Raw genomic sequence first — 14,913 nt, forward strand, 5'->3', positions numbered from 1 at the left:
AATGCTTAGACTATAGAGAAAAAAAAGGTAGAAAAAGTTAAAGATAGATAGAAAAGAGAGAGAGTAGTATCCTAGGCTATCTCTCTTTCCCTTTCAAGTTTTCAGTTACTTTAATTCAATCAAATTTATCTATTACTATTTAAAAATTTTAATCACACTTCTTTCTTTTCTCAATTCCCCATATATATATATAAGCACCACACCCCACACCCACACACACCCACCACCTTTGTTTTTTATTTGTTCCTCAAAACTATAGCAATATAGAGAGAAACCATTAGAGAGACACACACATACATGGAGTCCTTATGATTCAAGAACAAGTTTTGATGCAACCCCATTTGGTTATTTGTTAGAGAAAGAAGAGGGCTTGTTGCACTTGATTTGGTTTGGTCTGGTTCTGCCCTTCTAGTGTTCTTTGTTTTCTGAGAGAGGGTTGGTGTTTCTTTTGTTTGACAAAGATATGGCTATTCAAGCGCAGTTGTATTCAGAGAATCGTGGGTTTCCAATGTTTGGGTCACAGGATTTGATCATGGATAATGGTTGTGGTGTTGGTCTTGGTGGTTTCAATCACTTCAGTTTTGATCTCCAACAGAAACAACAACTACAGCAGCAACAACAACAACAGTTGCAACGTTGGCAACAGATGCAAAACCAGCAGCAAAGTAATCAACAAAACCTGTTTCTTGACAACGGTAGTTTTATTGCTTCTACTTTGAAAAACAATCCCATCACCACCACCACCTCCAACAACAATAGTTATCTACCAATGCTGCATTCTCAAAGCATAACTTCTCAGTTTGAGAAGCAGAGGCAGGAGATTGATCAATATCTCAGATTACAGGTTAGAAAAAGCGTACCATCAAGTTATTGAAAATTTAATACTCCTCTTACATTGTTATAAATTGGATATTTGGATCAATGGAGTTCTTCTTAATTGGTTTAAAAGATTTTGTACATTTTATAATTTCCCATTGGTTTGTTTTTTTTTCTTGGGGAAACAGAATGAGAGATTGAGATTAGTATTGCAAGAGCAGAGGAAGCAACAATTAGCAGTAGTGCTAAAGAGAATTGAATCAAAAACGTCATTTTTACTGAGACAGAAGGACGAGGAAATAGCACAAGCGGCTAATAGAACAATGGAGCTTGAAGATTTCTTGAAAAGGTTGGAGGCAGAGAACCAAGCGTGGCAGAGAGCGGCACAAGAAAGCGAAGCCATGGTTGTGTCCTTGAATAACACATTAGAACAAGTTAAAGAAAGAGCCCCTTTCGGCCTCTTTAACAATGATGCAGAGGACGCAGAGTCTTGCTGTGATGAAAATATGGAGAAAGACGAAGAATTATTACAGGAAGTAGTACAGGAAGAAACAGAGGAAAACAGAGGAGTGCTAGAAGTGTGTGAGCTTGAGCAGCAGAGAAAGTTGATGATGATGATGGTGTGTAAAGGCTGTAATTCTCGAAGCTCGTGCATGTTGTTCCTTCCTTGCAGGCACCTTTGTTCATGCGAAGCTTGTGAGCCTCTTCTCGATCGTTGTCCTGTCTGTACAAAGGCAAAGAAGGCTAGCATAGAGGCTTTGATTTTCTAGGCAAATTTTCTGGGAAAAGTAAAGTGGGAAAAAAAGAAGAAGGGAACATTGAAAATATGCTTTGATTTGACCTTAGGATGATGAATGAACAGAACCCATTTCGATGTTTGCACTGGTTTTAGTTTTTTAGCATTTAGAATCTTTGATTTTTAGATTTGATTTGTACCTTAAAGAACCAAAAATCAATTGAACAGAATTATTGGACAGCATCTTTGCCTTTCATGGATTCATTGCTTTTCCCTTTTTTAGATTGTTTTTTTCTCTGTTTTAATTTTTTTTTTCTTGGTTGTGGTAGATTGATTTGATTTGATTATTCATATCAGATTTTACCAATTATTTTGCCTTTGGCAGTGTTCTAAATTTACAGTGACAGGAAGGATTGAAAGCAATGTCAGACATACTAGCCTGTCTATCAGTCCATGTCCACGCTTGAGTTTTGTGTTAATCTGGTTAAATAATTTTGGGTTCTGAAAAGGATAGGAAAAGCACGCTGCCAAAGCTAGGATTAGCAGAAAAACTTCACAACTGCAAGGAAAAGGACACCCCCGTTGTTTGCATTAGAAACACCCAAATTTGCCACTTCATAATTGCAAGTCTGTTTTTTTGGCTTTGTTTTTTTCTATATCCTCTACAAGTATATATTTTAATGATTGGTAGTATTTTATAAATGAAAACTAATACTACAAAGATTAGTGAAATGAGGATCCATCCATTATACAAAGAAAGAGAGACCTAATGTGCAATATCATGTATCAAATAGTTAATTTTTCTTGGAAGATGACCAATAAAAATCTAGTTTGGATATCAAACACCATGTTTACAAGGATTGGTAGATTTTATTTATTTATTTTTTGATAGGGTGGTAGAATTTATTAGTCCTTGGGAAATGTCAAATATAAGCATTCATTGATATTGAACACTACGTTTTAAGAATAGAAAATTGGGTTGTTTATGTAGGTAATCAAATACGTAATCAATCCCATACAAAATAGTATTAGCTTGGAAAGCGTGCTTTGAATTTGCCAAGGTTTGATTATTATATACATATATACACTACATGCCGTACAATTTATAATTTATTGCAGTCTATAGAGTCTAATAAGGTTGGAGATTTATCACACGCATTATAAGCTTTATTATATGTCTATCTCATGCACCCTTTGGTTGGCACTCTTAGGTAGAAATAATAATCACTCACTCCACTCCAAAAACAACCAAATATCTTTCATAATCTCTATCATTAGGCCATGTCTGTCTATCATAATAAGTTTAATGCTTGACTTACTAGGGCAAGTCTGTTTCAATTCAAACAAATGATAATGCATTGCACACGTTAATGGGGTTGGTTTCAAACTTTCACTCATAATCACCCAATTCAACTCCATTAGGCTATCATCAATGCACATTTTGATAAATCAAACAACTACTTGATTGTATATATACACACATATTTAATATAATCATCTCAAGGTACATCATTTTTTTTTGGAAAAAATATCAAAGTTGCATTGGTGTAATTATTTTTCAATATCACACAATTAATTAGATTAACATCTTCAAAATTACAAAGTTGGATTGCCCAATTTTGGGTTTCAAAATTAGATTAACATTTTAAATATTATTTACTATCTCATCTATTAATTCATGATTTGTTTTATAAAAAAATTAAGTAGAAAAAAAAAACTTGAAATTTAAAGTTTTAAACCTATTTTGTATGATATAGTTATTGATTTTGGATACATTTTTAACTCGGCTCAAGTTCAAACTTCAAACCCCATATATTTTTTCGGTCAAACTAGAGAATTTATCAATATAAGAAACTTTTAGATTTTTTTTTTTCGCACTTTGAATTCAATACATGAATAAACGATGAAAAAGAAAGAAAGAAAGAAGAGAAGAAAGTAACAAAGAAGTCATGGGACAGTGATTAATCGGAGTAGTCTTTGGTGGATGTGGACTCATATGGTGGAAATGGGTATGGCGTTGACAGGAGATTTCTATTTTTCTTGTCCTATAAGTCGTCCTTGTTTATCGCAATTTGTTTCCACTAAACACCTACATCTTCTTTTTTTTTTTCTTTTTTTTCTCTCTTTGTTTTTCTTTTTCACACTTTGATAATTGATTATTGATTATAGTGGGGATTGATATGGGTCTTGCGTCTTGGTCCCTAGCTAGCTCTCTGTTTCAGCGTGTCTACGCGTGCGTGTTATTTCCTTGTTGTTTCTCTAACATGCAAAGTAAAATGCATGGGGCCCTTGAAGATTTTGAGGAAGAAAATAAAATGAGGGGTTTTGATTGGGGTTTGAATAATGCTACTACCATTCACTTTCACCAAAATAGTTAGGGTATACAAGTTTGATATGATGTGAACGGTAAAAAAAGTAGTTGGTACGTGTACAATTAATATGAAAAGCAAATAGATGGGGTCATTGTGAAGATTTTGAGTGTGAAAATAAAATGAGAAACCAGTACCACAACTTTTTCACAATTCTAATGTGATTTTAATGTGGTAAATTGTGAGTGGTGAAAAAAAATGTTGGGTCTATATATAAGTGACAAATAATTAATTATAACTTACTACATATGATAGTTATGGAAAAATATGTGGTCTTAGAATTATTCAACTTTCACATGCACTTTGCCACGATTGTCCTATGTGACAAGTTATGAGTTATAAAGAAAAAATTGTGAGTCCATGTGATAGTGAAAAAGAGCTAATTAGTTTGCCAAATAAAGCAATTATGATTAAGTGTGTGTTAATATATCATTATTGTTTTGAGTTTTTCTTTTTTATCTTGCTGGCGTGTTTAGTTAATGCTGGCATGTAGGTAGATTCTTCGTCCATGTCAGATTCCCAACAAATTTTCTGGGCTTTAATGGTGTGACTTTGAGGTGATATATATGACAATGAAACATAGCTTAAAAGTATTGTATAGAATCTTGAATTAGATGCATGGGTTTCAAATCAAATAGTGAAAGTATAGGATTATGTTTTGTTGTTTGTCTGCTAATATTGCTATCCAATCGTGGTACTAGTTTAGTTTCATGCTTTCTAGTCAGGCATGGCTTTTCAATTAGGTATGGCTCCAACTCTTAAACTTTTAATAGTTGTCATCAACTTCTTATCAAAATCTATATGAAATTTTATGACTTTCATCACAAGCCAATCCGATCTATATATATTTGAAAATTTAAACTTATTTAAAGATTGCCTTTATATCTTTACCATATGAGTTACGTCAAGCAAGTTAGATTAGATCAAGCTAACCTATAATTTTGAAAAAAAAAAAAATTAGGCATTAATAACCACTTTTATAGAAAATTACACAATATTTTATGAGATAAAGAAAGACTTTTTTTTTTTTTTGTTGGTTAAGGTCTAAAAAACCAAACCCTAACAAGTTTGAATTTGTGAATCCAAACCTATTTAAATAAAATCTCAAACCCTTACTACTATGGCATTGGATTAAGTCAAAAAAAAAAAGCCACCAAACCAGCCTAACCCATTGGCATCCATTTTCATGCTCCTACCATTGAAAGGCATTCCAATCAATTAATGTAATTTAGTCAAGAAAAATCTTTGACAGTCATTATTGTTATTATATAAAATTTCAAATCTTGATAGCTTGTTTGGACTAGAGAGATATGAAGGAATGAATTAGAAAGTTCCATTTTTAGGAAGTTTAAAAGGAGGGTGACATGGAATCCATTCCCTTATAAGCCCATTTTCTATCCCTCAAAAAATGGGAGGAATAGGATGAAATGTGTTTTAATAAATTCTTATTGAAGTCCTCATAATATCACTATTTTTTTTTTCTTTTTAAATGTCTATTCTATACTTCTATTAAAGAAAGGGCATAATAATAATGTTGTTAGAAAAAATTCATTTCCATTCTTTTCTTAACAAAGATTTAAACAATTTATGATATTTTATTATTTAATATTCTATTCATTCCATTTTATTCTTGTTCTTTCTGAACTTCCAAATACAGTGTAAAGCTTCATGCGTGTTTTCTGTATCTCGAAAAATATTTATTCGCGTTCAATATCAAAGAAATAGAAAATTATTCATAATTTTCGAGATGAGCGAATAACAATCATGTTACTCTTTTTATTAAAATGAAAAAAGCAAAATGCAAATTATGACGAATTAATGACCCAAGGGGGCATCATCATTCTATGAAATTTGATGTTTTGATAAACTCTTTGATCAACACCCAACTAAGAAGGCGTTAGATATGAGGAGTTAATGACTTGAGGGGGCATTATTGTATGAAATTTATTTCTCTTTTGTCAATGATGGGCCATACTTATTAGCAACCATCATGTTAATTAGCAAAGAAAATTAAACCAATACCCTAAAGCCATTACTAAGGCATCTAATCTAATATCTGTATCACCTTATATACACGTGTAAGATTGATTCCTACCCATTGCTTCTTCTTAGGGGTCGCTAGATGAAGACACCAAGAAATTTGTTCAACATTTGAATATGTGCCACATTTGACGACATGCCTATTGAGTATTGAGTCATAGCCTAATGCATTGAATTTGAAATGAGATTTTAAAGTTTTCTAAATTCTAACGGACTAAAACTCTTGCTATTATTGTGAATTTTCTTACTCTGAAAGGTAAGAATCATTCTAAATATTAAGATTGACACACGAAAATGAAAATGACCCCCCACCTGCCAAACAAAAAATAAAGAACGAAAGGAAAAGTAAAAGGCTGAAAAGGAAATACAGAAATTAACTATATAACGAACCCATAGAAAGATTCAGAGAATCCCTGGATGGTGTTGCGTGCAATCTAAACAATAATTTCTAGGTTTGACCTTAAAATAGTTCTTGATTGTAATTAGCATAAGTAGATCCATGTCCTTAAGTATTACTAATTGAGTAAAATACTATAAAGAAGAGAGAGAGAGTCCAAAGGCCAAACTACATATTCAAAGAAAAATTCCATACAAGGTTAAAGAACTCTTGCCCTCTCTGCATCCTCCATAATTACATATTCTTGGGAAAATAATCCACACAATTTTTTTATGAAAGAAAAAAAATCCATAAATTTCTTAGGAATAAAAAGCAAGGAACTAAATGTACAATACCACCGCACACCCTTGGTACGATGGTCACTCTACAAGTATAAGTACTTGTGGAGTGTGGGGGTCAAGAGCCGAGGTTCAAGTCTCCAGGAAGGAGTTTCACACACATACACACTTAAATTAAGCTAGAGTAGAAATTCTATCTTGTATTAAAAAAATACAATTCAACACTTAATTAATGTTACAACAACTTAAAATACCGAAGAATATTAATCCTCCAATCACATTTACTGTCATTTGCATTAAAAGAGCTTTATATTGAAATTTATATATATATATATATATATATATATATATATATTTGGAAAGTAATTGAACTCTTAGGTTAATTACTTCTTCTTCTTTTTTATAGGGGAAAGACAACTTGGCTTTTATTAAGAAATATTGGCTAAATCAGCCTGAAATACTGAAAGACATTGTAGTAGAACATCCTCCATCTACACAGATAAATTTGAGACATGTAAAGCATATCTACCTAGACTATGAGCAACCTTATTATTTTTTCTCTTAGTATGAGAGTAACGTAATTCGGTAAAATAATTAGAACACTGCCGTGCATCCACAATCAACCGACCACATGTTGTTAGAACCTCACTATCAATGTTTAGTCTTGCCATTAGGACTTGAGAATCCCCCTCCAAAACAACTTGAGTCAGTCCAATCTTTGAAGCAAATCGAAGGGCCCTAGAGGCAATGAGGACTCTGAATGGTGTAGATTGTCTAGTGATCCTTTCATCTATGAGAAACCTAAGCAAAATGACTTATTTCATATTTGGAATTAGAGTCGTAAACAAGCCGAGCTAAGTATTAAAAATTGTGGCTTATTCATTTTTTTTAACACTAGTCAAGCTCAAGCTAACAAGCTCATCACCAAACAAGATTTTATGTTCAAAATTAGCTCATTTTCTTGTCAAGCAAGCTCGAACTTGTTCATGAGTTACTTGATTAACTTATTTTTCTCCTATAAATTGTGAAATTATAACTAAAATGTTTTACCTTTTCTTTTTACAATTCTATGAATTTTTATTACAAATAGATCGTTTATATTATTAATAAGTTACAATCAATAATTTAATATCATATGAACCTATTGAAAAACTTATACAGTATAATTTCAAGTCTATATAAATATATTTTTAGATTAGAATACATAAAAAATATAATAAAGCCCCTATGTTCATGAACGCATTATTTAGGCCTTAAAATTGATTTGAACTATTTGGACCTCAGTACAAGTGTACAACCCTCTCACAGCAAGTTAAAAAAGAGAGTAAAACTATTGTGTACTATATGTGTGATGATTATCCCATAAGTACAAGTTATTGTGAGGTAGGAGAGAGAGACAAGGATCAGAATTCAAGTCTCTAAAAAAGAGTTTTACACACTTATACATTTAGATTAAACTAGAGTATGATTTTTATCTCAAATTTAAAAAGTAATAAAAAAGAAGTAAAAACCCTTCCATCTAATCAATGCAACAAAACCCAAAAAAAAAAATATATATAAAAAAAAAATTGTTCAGCCTATAGTCTATACTACAACAATCCACGGAGCCAACATCTCCTCTCTATCTCTTAAACATCATCAGTGGCCAAGACCTTGTAAAATAAAGACATGGCGAAACTACATTATTGGTCTATAAACTTACCTAGTAAGCATAATTGGTCTCTTAAATTTTACGTGAACGCTATTAGTTCCTCAAGTTTTCAAAATTGAGTAGTATCAATCCATATGTTAAATTCTGTTAGTGTATTACTTACGTGGCTATCATAATAGTGACCAGACATTTTTTTCAATAAAAAAATAACAAAAATTATTTTACAGTATCAAACCCATTAACATGTAGTTTCAGTCTTTCATAAACGAAAGGTGAATGGGTCATAGTCCAACAAATCTCTCTCTCTCTCTCTCTATGAAGAGAATAATTAGCCCAAAATGCATTCTTATCTTTTTGGGTTTAGGCCCAAAAACTTGTACATCTCCGACAAGTTTAATTCCTTTTACTTTTTGGGATTCTTTATTTTAATAAGGCCCAAAGAAAAAAAAAAAAAAAAAAACCCAAAATAGAAAGACACGCAGAAAAAACAATCTTCGAAGAATCAAACATACAGAGAGTTTTGAGGGTTTAGGTTTTGCTTTCAACGTTGGTAATTTTTTTCCCAGGTTGGTTTCCTTTCTCAGACTTTGTTCAAATTTTTGTGTTCTATTTAATAAAGAACTTAGCTTGTTAAATTCTACTCTAGTGGGTCCCATTTCAAAGATCTGGGTTTCTCAATCTGTAGGGTCTAGATATAGTGGACCCATTTCCTCAATTTTATGTGTTTTTTTAGGTTATTGTATGCTCTAATTGAGTAAATCCCAATTCAAAATAGGAACTTTCCCATTATGGGTTTTTGCCCATTTGTTAATATGTGGTGAATTGCATTGTGTTTTTGACAAGAAATGTGTGCAGTAAAATAGTTTATTTGGCAGTTCAATATAGGAACTTTCCCATTAAGGGGTTTGCCTATATGTTCAAAATATTTGTGAATTGCATTGTTAAAGCGTTGTGTTTTTGACAAGAAATGTGTACAGGGAAATAGTTTATGTGGCAGTTCAATATAGGAACTTACCCATTAAAGTTTTTTCCCATTTGTTTAAAATATGCGCGATTGCATTGTTAAGCATTCTGTTTTTGACAAGAAATGTGCACTGGGAAATAGTTTATATGGCAGTTCAATGTAGGAAATTTCCCAATAAGGGTTTTTGCTGTATTTGTTTAGAATATGTGTGAATTGCATTGTTAAGCATTGTTTTTTTGACAAGAAATGTGTACAGGGAAATAGTTTATTTGGCAGTTCAAAATAGGAGCTTCCCCATTTACGGGTTTGCTCTATTTGTGTAAAATATATGTGAATTGCATTGGTAAGAACTGTGTTTTTAACAAGAAATGTGTACAGGGAAATAGTTCATTTGGCAGTTCATGCATTTGTGACTTTTGTGGAGAGAAGCTTTTTCAATGGCCAAGAGAACTGGAACCAGACCTGGGAAACTGTCTGTGTACCTCTACATTCCCAATATCATTGGTGGGTATTGGATTTTTTTAAGTACTTAACTGTTGTTTTGTTCCTGAATTTGATACTTGGAAATTTGTGCTAATGTCTCTTTGGTTGCATCTAATTCCACCCCAGTAGTGATTGATATTTGTGTAATAAGCACTTAATGAAAGGTATAAATTTTGATTTATTTTTGCTACCATTAACCAAATGGACTGTAAGCTGTAGCTCTCTATACTATGTTAGACAGAAATTCTCCAACCCCGTATGACCAAATTCCATTGCTAAGTTATTGGTTATTTATTTTTAGGCTTAAATACACTATTGGTCCCTAAGGTTTAGCTCATGAGCATCCTCTATGTTTAAATGGGTCACTTTAGTCCCTTAGATGACGCGGCCAAACTAAAAATTGACACCTCATCATTAAATGGGGACTAAACATGATCACTTTAAGTTTGTCAGGGACTAAAATTGATCATTTTAAGTTTTTTAGGGTCTAAAAGTGACCACTTTAATTTTTTCAGGGACTAAAAGCAATCTCCTTAAACTTCAAGGGCTCAAATTGCCCATGAGCCAAAGTTTGGGGGACCAACAGTGTATTTTGGCCTTCTTTTTATGATATCTGTGTATTGGTTGCATGATTTTATGCTTAATTGAGTGCAGGATATCTAAGGATCATTATGAACATCACTGCCTTTGCTCTGTGCTACTCCAACAAATGGCTTTTTTCTGTTCTATATATTTTCAGGTGAGAACCAATGTAATGGGAAGTTTCTTTTGGTTTTGAGTATCATTGTCTTTAAGTTATGTGAAAGTGGGAAATATTACTTGAGTTGGTTTTCAGCTTTGTATTTGATGGTGTGGATGGTTGGTGTGCTCGCAAATTCAATCAAGGTAAAGAATTGTTTATGGTTTCCAACTATGTTTTAATGAAGTATTTAATGCTTAACACTTTATCCAATAGAGCTGATATGTATGCCCACAGTTGTGTGAATTAAATTAGTCATATATAATTTTTGCCTACACAGATTCTCATGCCCTCTCTTAGTCTTGGGTTTATATGTCGCATGTTTTACCTTTCCAGCCTTAAGCTTTTGGCCTTCACCTTTTGATATAGTGGTTTCAACCTGAACCTTATTGCGTATTTCTTGTTTCTTAAGGTTAATAGAGCATAAACTCAAAATGAAGAAGGAACCCGTATATAAAAATCACCTACTGCTTACTACTGGCCTTATTTTGAATTTGCAGTGAATTTCAGATTAAAAAAATTTCCATATATTACTAGATAATACCATTTCTTATGTTAGTGAACTTTTATTGAGTATAGTAATGCAATGATGTTTGTTACCTTTAAATGATATAAGAAGCTGAAACAAATATATGAGGTTTAGCATTTCATTCACATTCTTTTTTCTCACTGGTTCAGTTTCAACATTTGGATCTGTTTTGGACATGGTAACAGACAGGTGCTCTTTTAAGCTCTCTCTCTCTCTCTCTCTCTCTCTCTCTCTCTCGTCACACAATCATGTGTCAGTATAGATTTTTTTTAGGTCTTCTCCTTCTTTTTATGCTCTTTTCTGTCATATATATCCACTGGGAAGTTGAATTACCTGATTGTGCCTATCTTGTTGTAATTAATATGTTTTGTATCACAGGGTTAGCACGGCTTGTCTGTTAGTAATTCTTTCCCAAGTATACAGGTAAGCATTCCCTCAATTTTTTCATTAAAGAAGATTGCTTATATTTATACGCATACATATCTGAGTGTTTTTTGTGGGGGGGTCTATGTAGGCCTGGCTTGGTCTTCTTGTCACTTCTTGCATTAGATATTGGCAGCCACTGGCTGCAAATGTACAGGTGAACCATCCCTGTTTATATTCTTTCTAAGTTCATATCTACTTGATGGATTTGGTTTGTTATTTAACAATACTGCTGGATCAGTACTTTCTTGTCAGGCAAGGTTAGTCATAAAGATGTAAAAGACAGTTCTAATTGGCTTTTCAAGGCATACTATGGAAACAGGATGTTTATGGCATATTGTTGTGCGGCATGTGAGGTAACTTTAACTTTGTTCAGTTTATTTACGGGAGGAGTAATCACTCTTCTCCTGATCTGACTGTTTCAAGTCTGCAGGTTCTGTACGTAGTGTTGTTCCTTCTTGCAGAAAACCAAACTGAAAGTTTAATGGATGTAAGCCTATTTTTTTTCATTGCTGTCTAAGGTTTTAGTTAATTCTCCAGGTTCTAGATTTCAAAATTGAATAATTTTCTCTTATAGGTCTTGATGAGGTCTGTAAAGCAGAGTTTACTTATCTCTTCTATACTTGCTCTAAGTTTATTTGGATGGGCAATCAAGCAAACTGTTAATGTTATCCAGGTAATAACCAATACCTTTATACTTCTGTTGGATCTACAGAAAATAGTTATAATACCTTAATAACTTTTATAAGAATTCTTGTCCACCCAACTTATTTTGGACAATCAAGAACCTTTGTAGAAACGAAGTAGCATTGTTACCTATCAGAAAATACTAAGTAGCATCATGCATTCCCGGAAGTTGGTAAATGCTGGATGCATAGCCTCATTTATTTGAGAGAAAAACAATGGTGTGGCTGGTCCCTATTCAAACCCTATGTTTGTTATGCCTGAAATGCTCATTTTGGTTAAGTTTAATTTGATTCAACCAATTTATTTTATTTGTAATAAACCTTTATTGTTTATGGGATCTTGGTGAATACAGTTTATAAGAACATTGTTAGTTTTTTTTTAATTAAATAATAATAATAATAATAATAATAATAATTATTATTATTATTATTATTATTATTATTATTATATATTTATTTTTTCCAATCCATTTCATTATTGTAAATTCTTGCAAATGCTATACATTTATTTGGCAATGGCAGTAATGGATGCATAATATGCGGTATAAATTTTATTCATTCCATCAAGTTATGGATTATGGATATCTCAAATTGTTCTTATATTGAGGTTGCTTAAATGCGTTCCGAATTTGTATTGATGCCACTTATCTTAAGGAACTCCTGCTAGGCACAGTACTTTGTTGCATTGAATTAACTGTTAGTTCTCTAGTGAATAATATATGTGAATTGTTATTATATGACTGGCTTCAGTTGTGTTCAAGTATTAAAGTTAATAACTATTTCTGGAAATCATTATATCGTTTCAGATGAAGACAGCAGCAGATTTGTGTGTGCTTTATGACATCAACAAAACGCAGAAGCCCTAATGTCTTTAATTGTTGATAGACATCTTTGTATTCTGCTGCCAGTGTCAAATACATGTTCAAATTTTGCATCAAAAGTAAAAAATATGCCGACTATCTATCAATTGATAATCAACTGATGCTAGTTTATAACTCTTTAAGAGACAGCTTTCCCCCCCCCCAGGTACTATGGGGGCCCCTGGCTTGAAGATGGGTTTATTCATTTCATTTTGAGATTTTGTTTTTGTTTTTTATTGTTTCCCACAATGTCTATACTGGGTGAGTGTATGCCATGACTTCACATAGCTTGTATGCTATTGCCTAATTGGCAACTTGATCAGCGACGAATACTGAATTACTGATGATGATATTACTAGAATGCTGTTCAAACGCAATATATTAGTTTAACACTCATTACTTGCTTCTTTCCACTGTGTACGACGAATTAGAGACAATGGTGAGTTCATGTTGTGACTGGTCTATTCTCCAAACTGTAAACAAACACAGAAAGTATGTATATTTGTACATTTTCTGTCAATGATTCTATTGTTGATGTATAATAAATGTGATGTCAATAATGGCGCACTAATCACAATCTATCAGTTTGACAAGTTGTAGAAAAAGTAGTCAAATTTGTTGTCTATAGCATTGTTGATCTTGTATTGAGTAGAAGTATGGACTTTTGTTTCCAAATATCATAGAATACGAAGGTCTCTCAAACTCGGCATAATATTGCAAGCAGAAGAACAGTAATTATCACTTTTAAAGAACTTTGATGATGATTTAACGAATGCTTGCTTCTCTTTTTTAACCTTTTTCGTTAGTCCACAGTTAATCCCTCTTTGAAAATGGTAAAAGCAATTTCTACACTAAGCGCCCGCGGACACAGACACGGTGGGCAAGGGAACACGTGCTTGCAAGTCCTCCAACAAATACAAGCTCGTTTTTGTGCTTGTATAGATGTTCTTCCCCCACCCCCCCCCCCTTATTTTAGAGTCAGCAAGGGGAGGCCTAGCAGTTTGTGCCATTGTGGACTCTCCGTTGTTAAATATTCTTCTTCTTCAATGCACCCGGAGCATGTTCAGCTGCAAGAACCTGATCTGAAGCACCCAATATGTAATGCGAAAATATGTCATGCGACTAAAAGAACATGAGGATAATTATATTAATTGTCATATAAGAAATAATAGGAATTTTAGTCCAAACTAGTTTGAGGTGAACCTTTTCCAATAAATTATGCTAGAGACTAACATTTTGCACAATTATTGACGTTGACATGACTTATTGACTTATTGTTATCGAAATATTGAAAAATTATTAAATATTCTTGAGATACAGTAATATGGTACTTCATACTAATATACTGAAGCTACTTAATAAATAAATGAGATTAAATTTATTAAGGATGGGGTGTAAACACTCTAGTTTACACCAGTCAATAAGGATATGCCACATTAGACTTCTACTTAAACTTATTGTAATATCAATACATTCTAATACACTTAATAACATCTCAACAAACAAAAAAACAAACCCTATTTCATGTTTCCCTAAAATCTCAACCCCTCGTCAACTCTTGCGTGTCCACCAATCTGTGATGTTTTTTACTTTCACTATGATGTCTAATACATCTCAAGGAGCATATAAAGAAAGACACACCTAAATGTTTTTGTTTTTTGAGATGTTATTAGGTGTATTAGGATATATTGATTTTACAATGAGTTTAAGTAAAAATCTGATGTGGCATACCCTTATATTCTGGTGTAAGCCAAAGAGTTTACACTCTGTCCTTGTTGAATTTAATCTCTAAATAAATATGGCAAAAACTCAAAAGAGTAATTTGGAAAATTTAGCTCGTATCATGTGGCTTGCATTTATTGATGTGGAATATTAAAATACCTAATAATTACTCAACATTTCTTTTATATGAGTCTACAACTCACCACACTATTTTTATCAT

The 14,913-nt window shown here is 32.7% G+C and overlaps 2 protein-coding genes across 2 annotated transcripts; both read left to right on the forward strand.

Annotated features, from left to right (window-relative positions):
- The first annotated feature begins 211 nt into the window (after positions 1–211).
- Positions 212–1,795, forward strand: LOC142642607 (putative BOI-related E3 ubiquitin-protein ligase 3). Its single transcript, XM_075817001.1, has 2 exons — positions 212–844; positions 1,005–1,795. The coding sequence occupies exons 1-2, from the start codon at positions 464–466 to the stop codon at positions 1,584–1,586; spliced, it is 963 nt and encodes a 320-aa protein (XP_075673116.1). The 5' UTR covers positions 212–463; the 3' UTR covers positions 1,587–1,795.
- Positions 1,796–8,710: 6,915 nt separating this feature from the next.
- Positions 8,711–13,367, forward strand: LOC142642084 (putative CDP-diacylglycerol--inositol 3-phosphatidyltransferase 2). The gene is made up of 11 exons (XM_075816440.1): positions 8,711–8,853; positions 9,630–9,755; positions 10,389–10,473; positions 10,570–10,619; positions 11,152–11,191; positions 11,381–11,425; positions 11,517–11,582; positions 11,667–11,781; positions 11,859–11,915; positions 12,003–12,101; positions 12,918–13,367. The coding sequence occupies exons 2-11, from the start codon at positions 9,689–9,691 to the stop codon at positions 12,975–12,977; spliced, it is 684 nt and encodes a 227-aa protein (XP_075672555.1). The 5' UTR covers positions 8,711–8,853; positions 9,630–9,688; the 3' UTR covers positions 12,978–13,367.
- The last annotated feature ends 1,546 nt before the right edge of the window (positions 13,368–14,913 follow it).

The sequence above is a fragment of the Castanea sativa genome, chromosome 7, assembly GCF_040712315.1.
Source record: "Castanea sativa cultivar Marrone di Chiusa Pesio chromosome 7, ASM4071231v1".
In the NCBI taxonomy this organism is placed as follows: domain Eukaryota; kingdom Viridiplantae; phylum Streptophyta; class Magnoliopsida; order Fagales; family Fagaceae; genus Castanea; species Castanea sativa.